The following is a 13,722-nucleotide window of genomic DNA, read 5'->3' on the forward strand; positions in this document are numbered from 1 at the left end:
GTAGTTAAAATACCTGTAAAAAAAAATAATAGTGTAGTTAAAGTAGTTGTTAGTATCAACCTTCTATAAATTGTAATTTTTCCCGTCAACAATCTTTTTTAATTTGCAACTAATAAAAAGATAAACAAACATTCTCAGATTTGTTAAAATGTGCCTCCTACTATTTAGCACCACTTAGTCAAGTTGCCATTTTGATGAAGAAAACTCAAAATAAGAAGACCATTTTAGCAACAAAAAAAAAAGAAGAAAAAAAAAAAGGATCGTATTTAAGTTTCATAAAATCTATCGATAATTCCCTAAAAAAATTATATCCATAATAAACCCATGCAAGTGATGTTCTGCTAACAGGAACCAGAAGGACTGAAAATAGAAATGATTCCAAATGATTCACCTTTTGATTTTTGTAAATTAAAATCGGAAATATCAGTTGTGCAATAATCTTCATTTAAACATTACTGATTTATTACACTACAATTTTGTGAATAGAAATTATTAAACTGAATTAAAATTGGAAGAAGAAAAAATAATTATTTTTTTTTCCCTTTCAACACCTAGTTCCTAGTCCTCACAAAACTTTCCACAAATAGAAGGAAAGGTTCTTATATGTAAATATGATAAACAATAGTGGCAAAATAATAATAAAACCTAACTATGTCGGTGTGAATTGGCAATTTAAGAGATTGATATCTGAGTAATAGTACAATACGTGTAAACTATGAGGTGGATTATATAATAATGACAACTAAATTAAAACAGAGCAAAAAACAGAGTTGCTCTGTTTATTTATATATATATGACAAAACTTTGCTATGTGGTTAACCTTAGTTTTGGTTTCTCAGCCTTAAATTTTTTGGTGATAAGAATTCACAGTAATGGCAATTTCTTCCATCTTCTTTAGAGTGTTATTGCTGCTTCTCACCATTTCTGGTTAGTTTTCTAATACACCAACTTGTTTACTTTTGCATGATTCTGTTTCATACCATAGAAAGTGAATAAATTAGAATTTGAAAAGTAAAAAAAAAAAAGGCAGCTTTTTTTGTTGTTGTCATGTAATCTTATTCTTTTCAAGTTTGTGATCAGAAATTCAGAATGCTATTCCTTTTAGTTTCATTCATGGAATGAAATGAAAGAGATACCACAATGTATGCCTAAAAGAATCATATCAAGTGTTACTTAAATTTTTTATTTTGTCAAATTGGGTTTGAGTATTTATTCTCCAATCATCAAATAAATATTTGGCTTTTACTCAAGATGGTTTTGAACCTTTGAATTTGATTTACTAGTTTTAACAATTTTCTTGAATTAGATATTTGTTCATATCATTATTATATAAACATATTTTGATATTTTATTGTTCAGATTTGTTTGTGCAAAACCATGGCCAAAATTTTGGAATAAACTATGGAAGAATAGCAAACAATCTACCATCACCATCACATGTATCAGTTCTATTAAAATCATTGAATGTGAGCAGAATCAAACTCTATGATGCAAATCCAAATGTTCTATCATCATTCTCAAACTCAAATGTGGAATTCATCATAGGACTTGGAAATGAGTTACTTCAAACTATGAGAGACCCTTCTAAGGCTCAAATATGGATTCAACAAAATGTTCAACCATACATTTCAACAACAAAAATAACATCAATTAATGTAGGAAATGAAATACTAGGTAGCAATGATGTTGGTAACATGATAAATCTTCTACCAGCAATGCAATCAGTTTACAATGCTCTTGTGACACTTGGATTATCTCAACAAGTTACTGTCACCACAGCACATTCTTACAACATTTTGTCAAATTCATTCCCTCCTTCAAATGGTGCATTTAGACAAGATCTTATACAATATATTCAACCACTTCTTAGCTTCCAAGCACAAATAAAATCACCTTTTTTCATCAATGCTTATCCTTTTTTTGCATACAAAGATGACCCGGATCACGTTTCATTAAACTATGTTTTGTTTCAGCAGAATCCTGGATCCATTGATCCTAACACAAATTTGCATTATGATAACATGTTGTATGCACAAATTGATGCTGTTTATGCGGCTATAAAGGCGCTAGGACATACCGATATCGAGGTTAAGATTTCTGAGACAGGTTGGCCTTCTAAAGGTGATCCTAATGAGTTTGGTGCAACATTACAGAATGCTGAAATTTATCATACTAATTTGTTGAAGAGGATTGATATGAAACAAGGAACTCCTGCAAATCCTTCTGTTCCTATTGATATTTATGTTTTTGCACTTTTTAATGAAGATTTGAAACCTGGTCCTGCTTCAGAGAGAAATTATGGACTTTATTATCCTGATGGTACTCCAGTTTATAACATTGGATTGAAAACTCAGACTTATTTTCCAGAAATGATTATAGAATCCAAATCCAATGTAACTATCTTTTATTCTTTATTAACATTTCTCTAATGTGCACAAAATTACTCATGTATCTAATTCTCTCATTGATGTAAATATGCAGACTTTGTCCATCAATTTTATCATCTGCATACTTCCATTCTTGGTGTTTGTTTGGGAGCTTTCAAGATTGTCATGAGGAAAAGATCAAAACCAAGAAATTTCAAACGGACCATTCTTTGCAAAAAGGACTTGTTGAAGGTTAGGATAATTTTTATTTTCTACTTGATTTTTTAAATTGCAAAAAGTAGTAATATTTTATCCATATATGTCCAGCATTTGTAGAGAAATATAGTGATTCTTAAGAAAATTAAACCATAATTTTTGTGCACTAGAATATTTTTTTTCCTTATTTGGTCACATGCTTAACCATAGGTCCATAGCAAAGTAGCAATTGAATTATGGAACATGTTATTGTTTTGACTTTCTAATAGTATACTATACTAATTGCAAAATGAAAATACTACTTTTTTTCAGATGCATTTTTGCTTATATTATAAGAGAGATGGAAATTGAAATTATTAGAATGTTTGTAATCACATGTAGTGCAAAAGTACCTAAATGGTATCAATTTAAGCATAACCACCTTTGAAATTAATGTTGTCCAATTAGTGCTAGTGCATGCACCAAGTGGATTCTCTTGTAGCTAGCTATATTAACCATCCTAGAAAAACTTACTTTTCTCATAATTAATTATTAATTTTTTTGATTAAAAAAATAAGGTAATGGGTCTCCATCTTTCTTATCTTCTCCAACTTGCAAATTGCAATCATGCAATGTGCATCTTCACCCGTGAATAAAATTCTTGTTGTCTTCAACTATACAAAAGTCCAAATTCGGTTTATACAAAAGGAGAAAAAAAAAAGCCTTAAGGATCACTTGTGTCAGATAACCAAAAACCAAATGAATTTTGTGAACCTTATCTTAGATGTGGAATCCCCTTTTTTCACCACTTTTCCCTTTTCATCCTTTTCTAATATATTGATGATTGGAGTTTGTCCAATCTTCAAATAAGGACTACTTCACCAGATAATTGTTTTAAATTATGGTAGCTTTCTAGGTGAATGTTAACAATTGTGCATTTAGGAATTTCTTGAGTAAACGGTCAAACTATGAATTACATCACTATTGATATGTATATGTTTACATTTGATGATTTTTTTTATTCCAGAAATATGACGGTGTTGTTGCGTATAATATGCAACTAAGAAAATTTTAGAAAAGCTAGGATGCAATATGTGACTTTGGAGCATATGAATGGATAAAGAAAAATTTTGAAGTTAGGAACATGATTTAGAAATTTAATTGTGGTGGTTAAGTTGTGTTGTTGGACGAGAATCATGTCATGTGGGTCGCAAAATGTGGGCTAGAGGCGGCTGTTGGACATTGTTGAATTCTTACGTCATCATCATGGTCCAAATGAATTAGATTGATAGATAAACACAACTACTATCAATTTTTTTAATTAAAATATCAAATAGTGTTTGCTACTTCCTTTTTGCTGCATACAGATAATTCTCTTTAATCATAACGCAAAATATCTTATGTTGTTTTACTCTTTTAAAAAGTAGCAAAATGACCCATACAGTGTAACACAAATGAACATATAGAAAAATAAGTGATTAGATATTTGAATCTCTTAGAGATTTTTAGAGATTTGTTTTACTAGTCGCGTATGTATTTTTGTTTATCTAAAATATAATAAAAAAAGTAGTTCAAATTCTTCGTAGATATGATGTTTACCCCTAAACCCTAAACACTTTACAGTATTCATAAAGATCCGATAGTTAATATTTCAACTTCACAATAAAAAGTAAAGTTTGAAATTTCAATCACCCTCGATCAAAATTCAATTATTTAGATCTAAAATATTGTATTAAAATTGAACGGCCCACATCTGTAATAGTACAATTTGTTTTCGGGATACAATTTCATTTTAACAAAATTTGGTTAAGTTTGCATATTCCAAATACATCTTAGGGTTTAATATCTCAAATTTACTTCGTTTCCTAATTTTAAAGTTTAAGTAGACTCAATTTTTTATTGTATTAAGTGTTGGAATTGCCATATTTATTTATAAGTCTAAATAATTTGGACAATATTTTTTGCATATATATATATATATATATGAGCCAAAGTAAAGTGTACTAAAGTGAGCTTATATTGTTTAAAGTTTTCTTGCACTTTTGATAATTATTTTTAGAAGTTTACATTTGAAGGGCAAATTAAACGTGTGCATGTTGCTGACTTAATTCTGATGGATCTTTGCAGGGAGACAAAAGGAGCAGATCTTTATATTTTGAAAGCAAGTTCTGCACTTTTTGTACACACACATTGGAACTTTTTATTCTTAGTTCGTATTAATTAAAAACATTCATATAATCATTATTGATTTCACCATTTTTAGCAATAATTAATCAAAGGTAGAATCCAGAAATTAGAAGTTTAATATGGAGTACCATATTATTTGTTTTTATAGAAAGAAGATTTTTATTTCATTTTAATTTTGACAGATAGAAAGAAAAGAAGGACTATTTTGTATATGCAGAAGAAAGTTTATTTATTTTTACTATGTGCAGTATATTGATTAGTATCATAATACAAATATAAATATTGCGCCTTTTTTGTATGCAAGCTAGTAAGGTATTTTATAAGATGGGATTAACTTATATTAGTAATTTAAAATATTATTATATTAAATAAACTTTTAATTACATAATTTTATTTCCACATCTATCTCCAGATTAAAACAAAAATTAGATTAGTAAATAACTATAATTCAATGACAAGACGTAAATGGCATATTAAATATATAATATTTATTTTGTAAAATGTACTATGTTAATTGCATTTTTTTTTTTCAAATGTTAAGCGTTATTTTATTTATATTTCATTTTGAACAAAGTAGATAAAATGGAACAGATAGAGTGTTTGAACATACTAAAAAATTTCAATGATAAAAATACTCAAATCTTGTATTAGTAGTTTCAGTTGATTCCTTCTAATTTTTGAATTTAAAATGTATACAAGAACAAAATAGTTGAGATTATAAAAATGAATAAAAAGATCAGTCGTGCAAGCAAGCCATTATCACATGTCAAAAAGTACAGATAAAGACGCGGAAGATATTGAAAATTTATTCTCTGTTTTCTTCTAATCACAGCTTTTGATCAAGTAGCATATGTTCGTATTAATTTTTTTAAACGGAAGCATATGTTCATACTACGAGGAACTATTCATAAAAAAATAATTATGTACATAAGACATAAATATAATATTTTGATATTTTATAAAATAAAATAAAATATGATTTCCACTTTATTTTATATTATGTTCCATTTGATGTCAAGTGTTATAGTCTAATAACATTGCTCAAACAAATTATGAGGAGCTATTTCTTAAAAATTTATGCGTACATTTTGATTGCAAAAAAATAAATAAAAATGAAACTATAAACAAATTAAAAGAAGGTATACTTTAGTTATTTTATTTTTTGTGCACGGTTAGCTTGCTATTTAGGAATTCGTTTTTTCGTTGAAGTAATAATTGAATGGGGGACCTCTTCACTCTTCACCTACAATTGTTTTGGGCTTTTAAAGAAGAAAACAAATACCAACAAAAAAAGGAAAATGTTCCGTTCCTTCTTCGATTTTGTCAATCCTTTCTTTAATATATTATTGGAAATTAAAATATGATAGTATATTTTGCACTACTAAAAATTAAGATTAAATAAAAAATAAATAAATATGGAGATTAGATTAATGTCCACCCAAAAAAAGTAGTATAAATAATGTCAATGAATATTTAATGGGCCACTCAAGAAAATGAAGGTTTACCAGCTGGGCAAACTACTTTTTGATGATTGCTCCAACTTAATGTGGTTGTCATTCGTCATCAATAGGTGGCTTTGTGGAGCCGTAGACCTTGAGTTAAGATTAAGGAATGATAATAATTTCAATAATTAACCCTAACTTTATATTAATAGAAATAATAAATTAGAAGAAGGAAAATTAAAGAAAAATATATTAAATAATGAAAGAATTGTTTTAAAAAAATATTGCAATAAGATTTACATAGCTTATAGGAACAACTAATCATTCTAACTATAATCAACTAATGTGATTTATATTGTATTTAATATTTTTCTGCATGTTGAACTATGTATTATACTTTTAGTTTAGAAATTGCAAAAATGAAATGTCGATAATACATTGAATATAAATATAAAGAATATGAAATGTCAAAATTTGTTGACTAAAAAAGTTTAATCATTTATTTTTTTATGGATAGAATCTATAATGCTAATTAACACAAAAAAATTAAAATTTTACTTAATCATCTAATATCAACTGCTTAGTTGTTAGTTGGACTAACTCGTCTAACCAACATTGGCTTGGCTATGTTCTTTTAAGTGGTTTGGGGAAACCAAGCAGGCAATGGAACTGGCCAGTGAAAAAGTCCCTCTCTAGATTGAAATGACAATAACTAATATGAGTAATATTGGATCTAATACTTTAGATTACATTTTATTTGATTAAATGAAAAAAATTAAAAGAAAAAAGTAATTAAAAAAAGTAAAAAATGAGGTGATCTTTTGTCTATTTTGTACGAGAGAAAGTAGAAAAAAAGAAATATAAAATATTTTATTTTCCCTTATTTAGTTGGAATAAAAATAAGAGAATAGATCTTTTTGAAAAACAATAAAAGAACAAATTATATCAATAGAAGGACATTAAACGTTCCTTAAAAAGTTGACATTATAATAAAAGAATTTAATAAATTTGTAAAAAAGGAAAATAGGTTGACTTTGGCAGGTTTCTCTCCATTTTGAAGAGAAACTAGTTATGTGGATTCAACCTCTTTTTTTTCTTCCTCTCCCAATCTTTTCTCTACTCTTTTTTTGTTTCCAAACGCAATACTTAAGATTGTACCATTAAATGCAAAGTAATAAGACAAGACAATTTTTCAGTGTGAAAATACATTAGATCAGATCATGTGTTGTCAGTGTGGACGACAACTTTCGACCGATGAGTTTCGAATTATACCTTTATACAATAGTTGAGATTTGATTGCATCTTTCAAAAAAACATTGTTTCTTGGAACGTTTATTTAGTAGTTGTGTTGGAGAAAGATGTTACCACACGGCTATGGGGAATGGGAAGCTTAAGAGAGATGCTAATAAAATGTATATTCAAGGCTCATTGCTCATTATCAAAAGTGTATGCTTTGATAACTCAATTATACTAATTGCCCTTAGATAACCGCGAGCCAAACACCCCCAAAGCTCAGCAATTTACACGCTACATGAACAGTTTAATTTAGATTTATTTTTGGATATTTAAATTACAATTGTAAAAAAAGTATTAGTATCATAAAAATACGATATAATAGTAGATTTGATGTAAAATATAATATATATAAATTTAACATTACATAATAACAATAATTAATTATATTTGAAATACATGAAATAACAATAAAATAAATTAAATTAAACTAATAAGTATTATTAGAAAAAAAATTAAGAACAAATAAACAATATATCGTATTAATATTAAAATTTATGATTGTGATTTGTTTTGATTTTAAAAAATAAATCCGAAATCTAATCTGATCAAGGAGATCCAAAAGTATTCGATTTTTTATGGATTTGAATGTGAATATCCTCCTAATCTCCACCCAAGGATGACTAGGAAGCACAAATGGAGCATCTTGTTCCTCCAAAACCACAACATATGACATGTTGTAGCCCAAAAATCCCACTAGTTATCCTTACCATCACGCCCAAGCTGAAAATCAAAATTCAATTGGATCCAATCTGTCAGTCAGCTCACTATCAAAAAAAAAAAAAAACGCTTCACGATGAATATCATTAACCGTTGTAAGCCAATCACTGACTACTCGGGGGGATGTCCCTCAAGACGTGCAATGTCGTTTCCTCCGCCACCCCACAATGATAACAAAAAAGACCTCCAATATTGAGCTTGTTTTTCCTAACATTGGTTAGCAACCTGTCATGTTGAACAAGCCAGATAAAGTATCACGCCCTCTCTGCTACATTTGACTTTCACACCCTTGACCACCTATCATTAATATCATCCAAGTTGAAACCACACAAAGCATTATAAGCATATGCAATTGAAAAACCACCAACGAAAACACACGGCCACATACATTTGTCCTGGTCGTTGGCTTGACGAGGAGGATGTATAGCCATTTGTCCTGGTCGTTGGCTTGACGAGGAGGATGTATAGCATGCATCCTGTTCACGATATCAGCCAGCAACCAAGAGCCCAACCCATGGAATTTCCAATCACCATTCACTTCCACTAAATCTGCCACACTACACTGTTGCAAGGAGATTGGAATAGTAACACCTCGGTCCACAACTCGAAAATCAGGTGCCAACAAACAATCATCTCAAACATGAACCGAGTTCCCATCCCCAATGGATCAAAAAGACATATTGTGTAAATTAGGCCATAATTGCACCAGAGCCCTCCACAAGATAGAATCTGAAGGCTTAGCAACAATCACATTATCTCTATCATATTTTCCTGTCATGATATTGCATTAAAGAACCGTAAAATAGAGCTATAAACAACCATAATCCGATGTTGAAACATAAATCTCTGTACTAGCACAATCACATATCTCTTCTTGTCATGCACAACTTCTATATAATGTTTAGGATAACAAAAAATGTGTCAAAGACACCTTTTGATAACAACATTTCAGCTCTATCAACTACTAGCAAACTTATTACAAAATACAAAATCATTACAACTTAAAATTTATGGACAGCCAAACTCATAAAACAATCAATTCAATGTAGCACCAAAAAACTAAGAAAACTTGACAATGAGCATAACTAACTTCTCAATCATAAGATACAAGGAAAGGAATGACCATAGACATAAAGTCATCATAAGAAAGTGTAGCTGAACCCGAGTAACGCTTGTCCTTATCCTTAAATTTGTCAGTCAGACCCTGAAAGTACAAAAAGAAATTAGCATGGTAACAAACAAGTAAATCAGAGGGGCAACACTTAACTGAAAATGCTAATTTCTACAAAGTTATGTGAATAAATGCTGTTCCAAAATGCTTAAGTCTTCCTTATTTCTTTTGCAAAATTTAACGGATATAGAATGCCACCCAAGTGTTTATTTTCCTTTCACATATTACATAATCAAGACTATGCATGTGAATGTAATGGAAATAAAATCTCTGTCCCGAACCAGACATTTGAAGTAAAACCATGGAGCTGTAAATTGGCATATATCAATGGAAGGAGAGAACAAGAAACATAAATGAAGAAATATAGATATGAGAGGCACATCCTTAGCTCTGAAAGCTCAATGAGTTTTACCTTGATAATCATCGCACACCTGCACTCATCCAATAACAGAACGTGAGACATATGAGGACATTTCAAAGTACAATAAATCTCAATTTGGTCCTTGAAAGATTTCTTAACATCAATTTGGTGCATGAAATATTAGCGACATCAAAATGGCCCTGAAATGACTATTTTTATAATTACATGACATTAATTTGGTCTTTCCCAGTAAACAGGAAGTCTTTTGACAATTTTAATGCATGAAAGTTATTCATTTGGATTGATAGAAAGAAATAACATGGAGTGGAATGAAATGATACTAAAATCAATTGTTTGGATCATTTAAAGCAATACATAATGTAATGCAAATACAATAGAATTCGTTCCATCCCATGCCCACTCCCCCTTGTTTGGGAAGTATGGTAAGGAGACATTTTTTTTTTCCATCATAAAAATATCTAAACTAGAACACGATAACATCATTTCAATGTACTCCATTTCGCTCCTTTAGATATCCATGCACAATCTTAAGAATAATGTGGTATAAAATCTTTTCAAGGACAAATTAATGCTCTAAAAATTTCTGAGAGCAAAACTGAAGTTTACTCTTTCCAAATTAATCAGACTAAAAAAAAGCACTTGAAAGATCCAGATAAAACGACTTACTCAACAAAATTGTCGAAACCAAGTTCAACCCTCCTAGCACTTCCATCACCATACTTTGAAAGCAGAAGTTGTAGAACTGAGGCTGGTACTGCATAGCCAATACCATAGAGAGCGTCTCTTAGCTCTAATGGATCAATTTTTCCACTCCTATCTTTATCATATCTCTCAAATATGCCCTACAAGTGAAGTACATGATGAAATTCTATTATAAAACACAAAATTAAAACATCCTTTCAAATTCACCAACACAAATTCCTAGTGTTTATCTATAGAGAGAATGAAAAAGATACTTACTCGCCAATGACCAAGGCAATTCCAAAGAGCTGCAAATTCGTTTGGCCCTATAAAAACAGAAGCGATTAAAAATTGAAATGAATAAAATATCGAAAAAAGAAATTGAGAGAATTAGGAAAAAAATGAAGGTTACCAATTCTGAGGGATTCATTTGGATGTTTGAAGAGAAACATAAGAAGACGAATAGTTCTTAGGTTAAAACTATGAAAAGAAGAAGAAAGAGCTCGTTGCAATTCTCTGTCGTCGATGAAACCGCTTCGATCAGTATCGACCATTTGAAAGCTGGTAATGATGTCTGGGTTTGTTCCTGGTGGGAAATTGGAATAACCAGATGATGAAAATTGTCCATAACCGTAACCTTGAGTGTAGTTTGAAGAGGGAGGTGAAGTTTGGGTATAGTTATTTGGGGGGGTGTAGTTAGAAGAAGGAGGAGGTAACTCAGGTGCAGATGGAGCGTATGGTTGAGATTGAGAATTGTATCTACCGTATGAAGACATCGCTGGCCGAAGAGAAGAAGCACAAAATTCAATTGGAGTTGTTGTTGTAACTTGTAAGACACAAACCAAATACCAGATAGATATAATACAAGAGAAGAGAAACACAAGATTGATTTGACGTTTCTACTTTTTTAGTTACTTGTTGTTTCTCACATATATATGACAAGTGTTATTTCTCACCAAAATATAGCTATCAAATGATTAATAAGAGGGTGAAATACTACACTTATAAACTTAAATAAAATTTCTGAGTCTAGTAACTATATTATTAACAAAAAAAGCATAAATCTCATCCATTAGGTACAACAATATTTGATATTTGATATATTATTGAACTAATTTGAATTTGAAATACTTATTATTTTTAGTTTGGTCTGGGAGAGAATGAGAGATCAGCAAAATATCTTCTAAATCTTTTTTTTTCCTCTTCATTTTAGAAGATTTTAAGGAGAGAAAATCAAACTAACTTATAAATCATTTAAACTCACTTTATTATGATTGAATTAAACATGATTCTTTTGAACTAATCATAAATTTAACTAAAATCTATTTCATCATTTTTTTAAAACTAAATATATCTTCATTTTCATTTTTTTTTTCCTTCATTAAAATTTATCACATTCATTAAATCAATCAGACCCTTAATGTGAATGAATTTCGCTACTAAAATTTTGCAAAAAAATAATTTTGGTTAACCAAATATAGATAGTTATTATTAAATTAATAAGATTGAGTTTAATTTTGCCACATCACTTGTGATGCATTTGGGAAAGTTATTTGGTTAACATTCTTATACTCTAGTTTTGTTGTATAGAATACTCAATATCCATTCATTTAATGTCATGTGTTTTTTATATTTAATTATTTTGTCCTAAATTTAAATTTTGAATATTGGTAGCCAGAAAAGGCTAGGAACCAGGGAAACAAAAGGCAGGGACGAAACACAGTCAAAAAAGTAATGTGATTTGATTAAAAACTACCTAAATTTGAAGTGTTTATTATAATATAGGCAAAATCTAATCGTGTAGTTCTCTAATACGAAAATATTATATTAATTATTTATTTAGTTTTTAATAAGTTGAACATTCGAATTTATAAATATTACAATGTTGATATGTTTTTAGTCTTAATTTAATTTTAATTATTTTTAATTAGAGATTTTTAAAATTTTATTATAAGTTTTAATATTGATCATATAAAAAACAACATAATAATTTTTTATGTGATTTCATGATCTGAATCAAGAGAATTTCACATTTAATTTCAAAAACCTTAATATGCATCTCACTGGAATTCTCTCTTAATTATTTTTTTTTAAATTCGATTAATGGCTTATGTTCTTAAGATTATTGCAATCAAAATCTTGTAAGTTTATTGAAAAAATTTGAGTTTTAGTATTGTTGGGTTGAAATTATGATCATTAGTGCAAACATTTACAAATATAAAAGGCGAACTTAACACTAAAAGAAAGTTAAAAGACTAACTTGTTACAACAAACAAAAAAAAAAACTTATTTGTAACTTTTGTATAATTTAAAGGATCGATGTATTTGCCTATAAACGTAGATATGTGTCATCTCTCGTTTATATATATAGAGATAACATATCAAATGAGATAGTTAAATTTTGAACACATAACCCATACATGGTCAATATTAAAAAAAAATTATGACTTTTTTAAGTGATCATGTGCCATTTAAATTACTCTTAATCATGATCATCGATGTATGATTTGTATGGTCAAGATTTAACATTTTCACTCTCTCATTTTAAATTTCATTTATGTGATATACTTCGTATATATATGTCAATGTAAATAGTTGTTAGACCGTTAATCAATCACAATCGTTAAAATCATTAATAATATTTCATTTTTGATATATTTAAGAAGTCATTTATATAATTAATTATAATATATCGATTGTATAAAAAATTTACATTTAAAGTGAATATAAATAAAATTGTATATATTCACTCATATTTTATTATGGTCTTTTTTTATTATTTATAAAATATTTATATGATATTAAATGATTAAACATTGCATAAAAATATATATTTTATATTGCAAAAATTATTCGCATTGGGCCACCTTAACTTAAAAAATTATTCTAGCATATAATTGATGTAAGTGTAAATTATTACCGCATATAAAATTATAAATTCCTTGACACGGGCCAAATGAAAGGGATGGAGGAAATGGGCCTTAACAAGTAAGCTACTCATTGAAAATTTTATCTTGTATCCCCTCTTTGATCCACCATGTACCCTAAAAAAAATATTAAAATATCCTTATATATATATATATTTTTTTTTAAATTTCCGAAATAGAAGTAAGTGTCAAACAAATCTTTTTATTTGAAATTTTTTTTTCAAGTTTTTCGTACACAACTTCCACTCCAGAAAACTTAAAAATTTTCGAAAATATTTTTTTAAGTTTTTCAGAACTACCGAAAAACATATTTTAACTTTTTCGGAAAACTTACGCTACCAGCAAAGTTCAACGTAAC

At 28.8% G+C, this 13,722-nt stretch overlaps 2 protein-coding genes across 4 annotated transcripts; one reads left to right on the plus strand and one right to left on the minus strand.

Moving 5' to 3' along the window:
• The first annotated feature begins 768 nt into the window (after nucleotides 1-768).
• Nucleotides 769-4,980, plus strand: LOC101504732 (glucan endo-1,3-beta-glucosidase 14). Of its 2 annotated transcripts, none has more exons than XM_012717604.3 (4): nucleotides 769-927; nucleotides 1,360-2,393; nucleotides 2,482-2,618; nucleotides 4,689-4,980. In XM_012717604.3, exons 1-3 carry the CDS (start codon nucleotides 873-875, stop codon nucleotides 2,554-2,556), a joined length of 1,164 nt encoding a protein of 387 aa, XP_012573058.1. In that variant the 5' UTR covers nucleotides 769-872; the 3' UTR covers nucleotides 2,557-2,618; nucleotides 4,689-4,980. The 2 variants fall into 2 exon arrangements, with proteins under 2 accessions (XP_012573058.1, XP_012573062.1); XM_012717608.3 differs by lacking the exon at nucleotides 4,689-4,980 and adding an exon at nucleotides 3,589-4,146.
• A 4,054-nt stretch (nucleotides 4,981-9,034) lies between these two features.
• Nucleotides 9,035-11,358, minus strand: LOC101504204 (probable calcium-binding protein CML48). 2 transcript variants are annotated; one of them, XM_004487435.4, is made up of 5 exons: nucleotides 10,850-11,354; nucleotides 10,717-10,763; nucleotides 10,423-10,598; nucleotides 9,787-9,805; nucleotides 9,035-9,407 (listed from the first exon to the last, which is right to left on the minus strand). In XM_004487435.4, the coding sequence occupies exons 1-5, from the start codon at nucleotides 11,211-11,213 to the stop codon at nucleotides 9,297-9,299; spliced, it is 717 nt and encodes a 238-aa protein (XP_004487492.1). In that variant the 5' UTR covers nucleotides 11,214-11,354; the 3' UTR covers nucleotides 9,035-9,296. The 2 variants fall into 2 exon arrangements, with proteins under 2 accessions (XP_004487492.1, XP_012573199.1); XM_012717745.3 differs by lacking the exon at nucleotides 9,787-9,805 and having other exon boundaries at nucleotides 10,850-11,358.
• Nucleotides 11,359-13,722: the final 2,364 nt, after the last annotated feature.

Source organism: Cicer arietinum, chromosome 1 (assembly GCF_000331145.2).
Source record: "Cicer arietinum cultivar CDC Frontier isolate Library 1 chromosome 1, Cicar.CDCFrontier_v2.0, whole genome shotgun sequence".
Lineage (NCBI taxonomy): Eukaryota > Viridiplantae > Streptophyta > Magnoliopsida > Fabales > Fabaceae > Cicer > Cicer arietinum.

Coding starts and splice junctions, on each gene's coding strand:
- LOC101504732 (XM_012717604.3), top strand. CDS start 873: ATGGCAATTTCTTCCATCTTCTTTAGAGTGTTATTGCTGCTTCTCACC. Junction 928..1,359: donor GCTGCTTCTCACCATTTCTG/GTTAGTTTTCTA, acceptor TTTATTGTTCAG/ATTTGTTTGTGCAAAACCAT. Junction 2,394..2,481: donor TTATAGAATCCAAATCCAAT/GTAACTATCTTT, acceptor GTAAATATGCAG/ACTTTGTCCATCAATTTTAT.
- LOC101504204 (XM_004487435.4), bottom strand. CDS start 11,213: ATGTCTTCATACGGTAGATACAATTCTCAATCTCAACCATACGCTCCA. Junction 10,764..10,849: donor AAATGAATCCCTCAGAATTG/GTAACCTTCATT, acceptor CTGTTTTTATAG/GGCCAAACGAATTTGCAGCT. Junction 10,599..10,716: donor ATTGCCTTGGTCATTGGCGA/GTAAGTATCTTT, acceptor CTTCACTTGTAG/GGCATATTTGAGAGATATGA.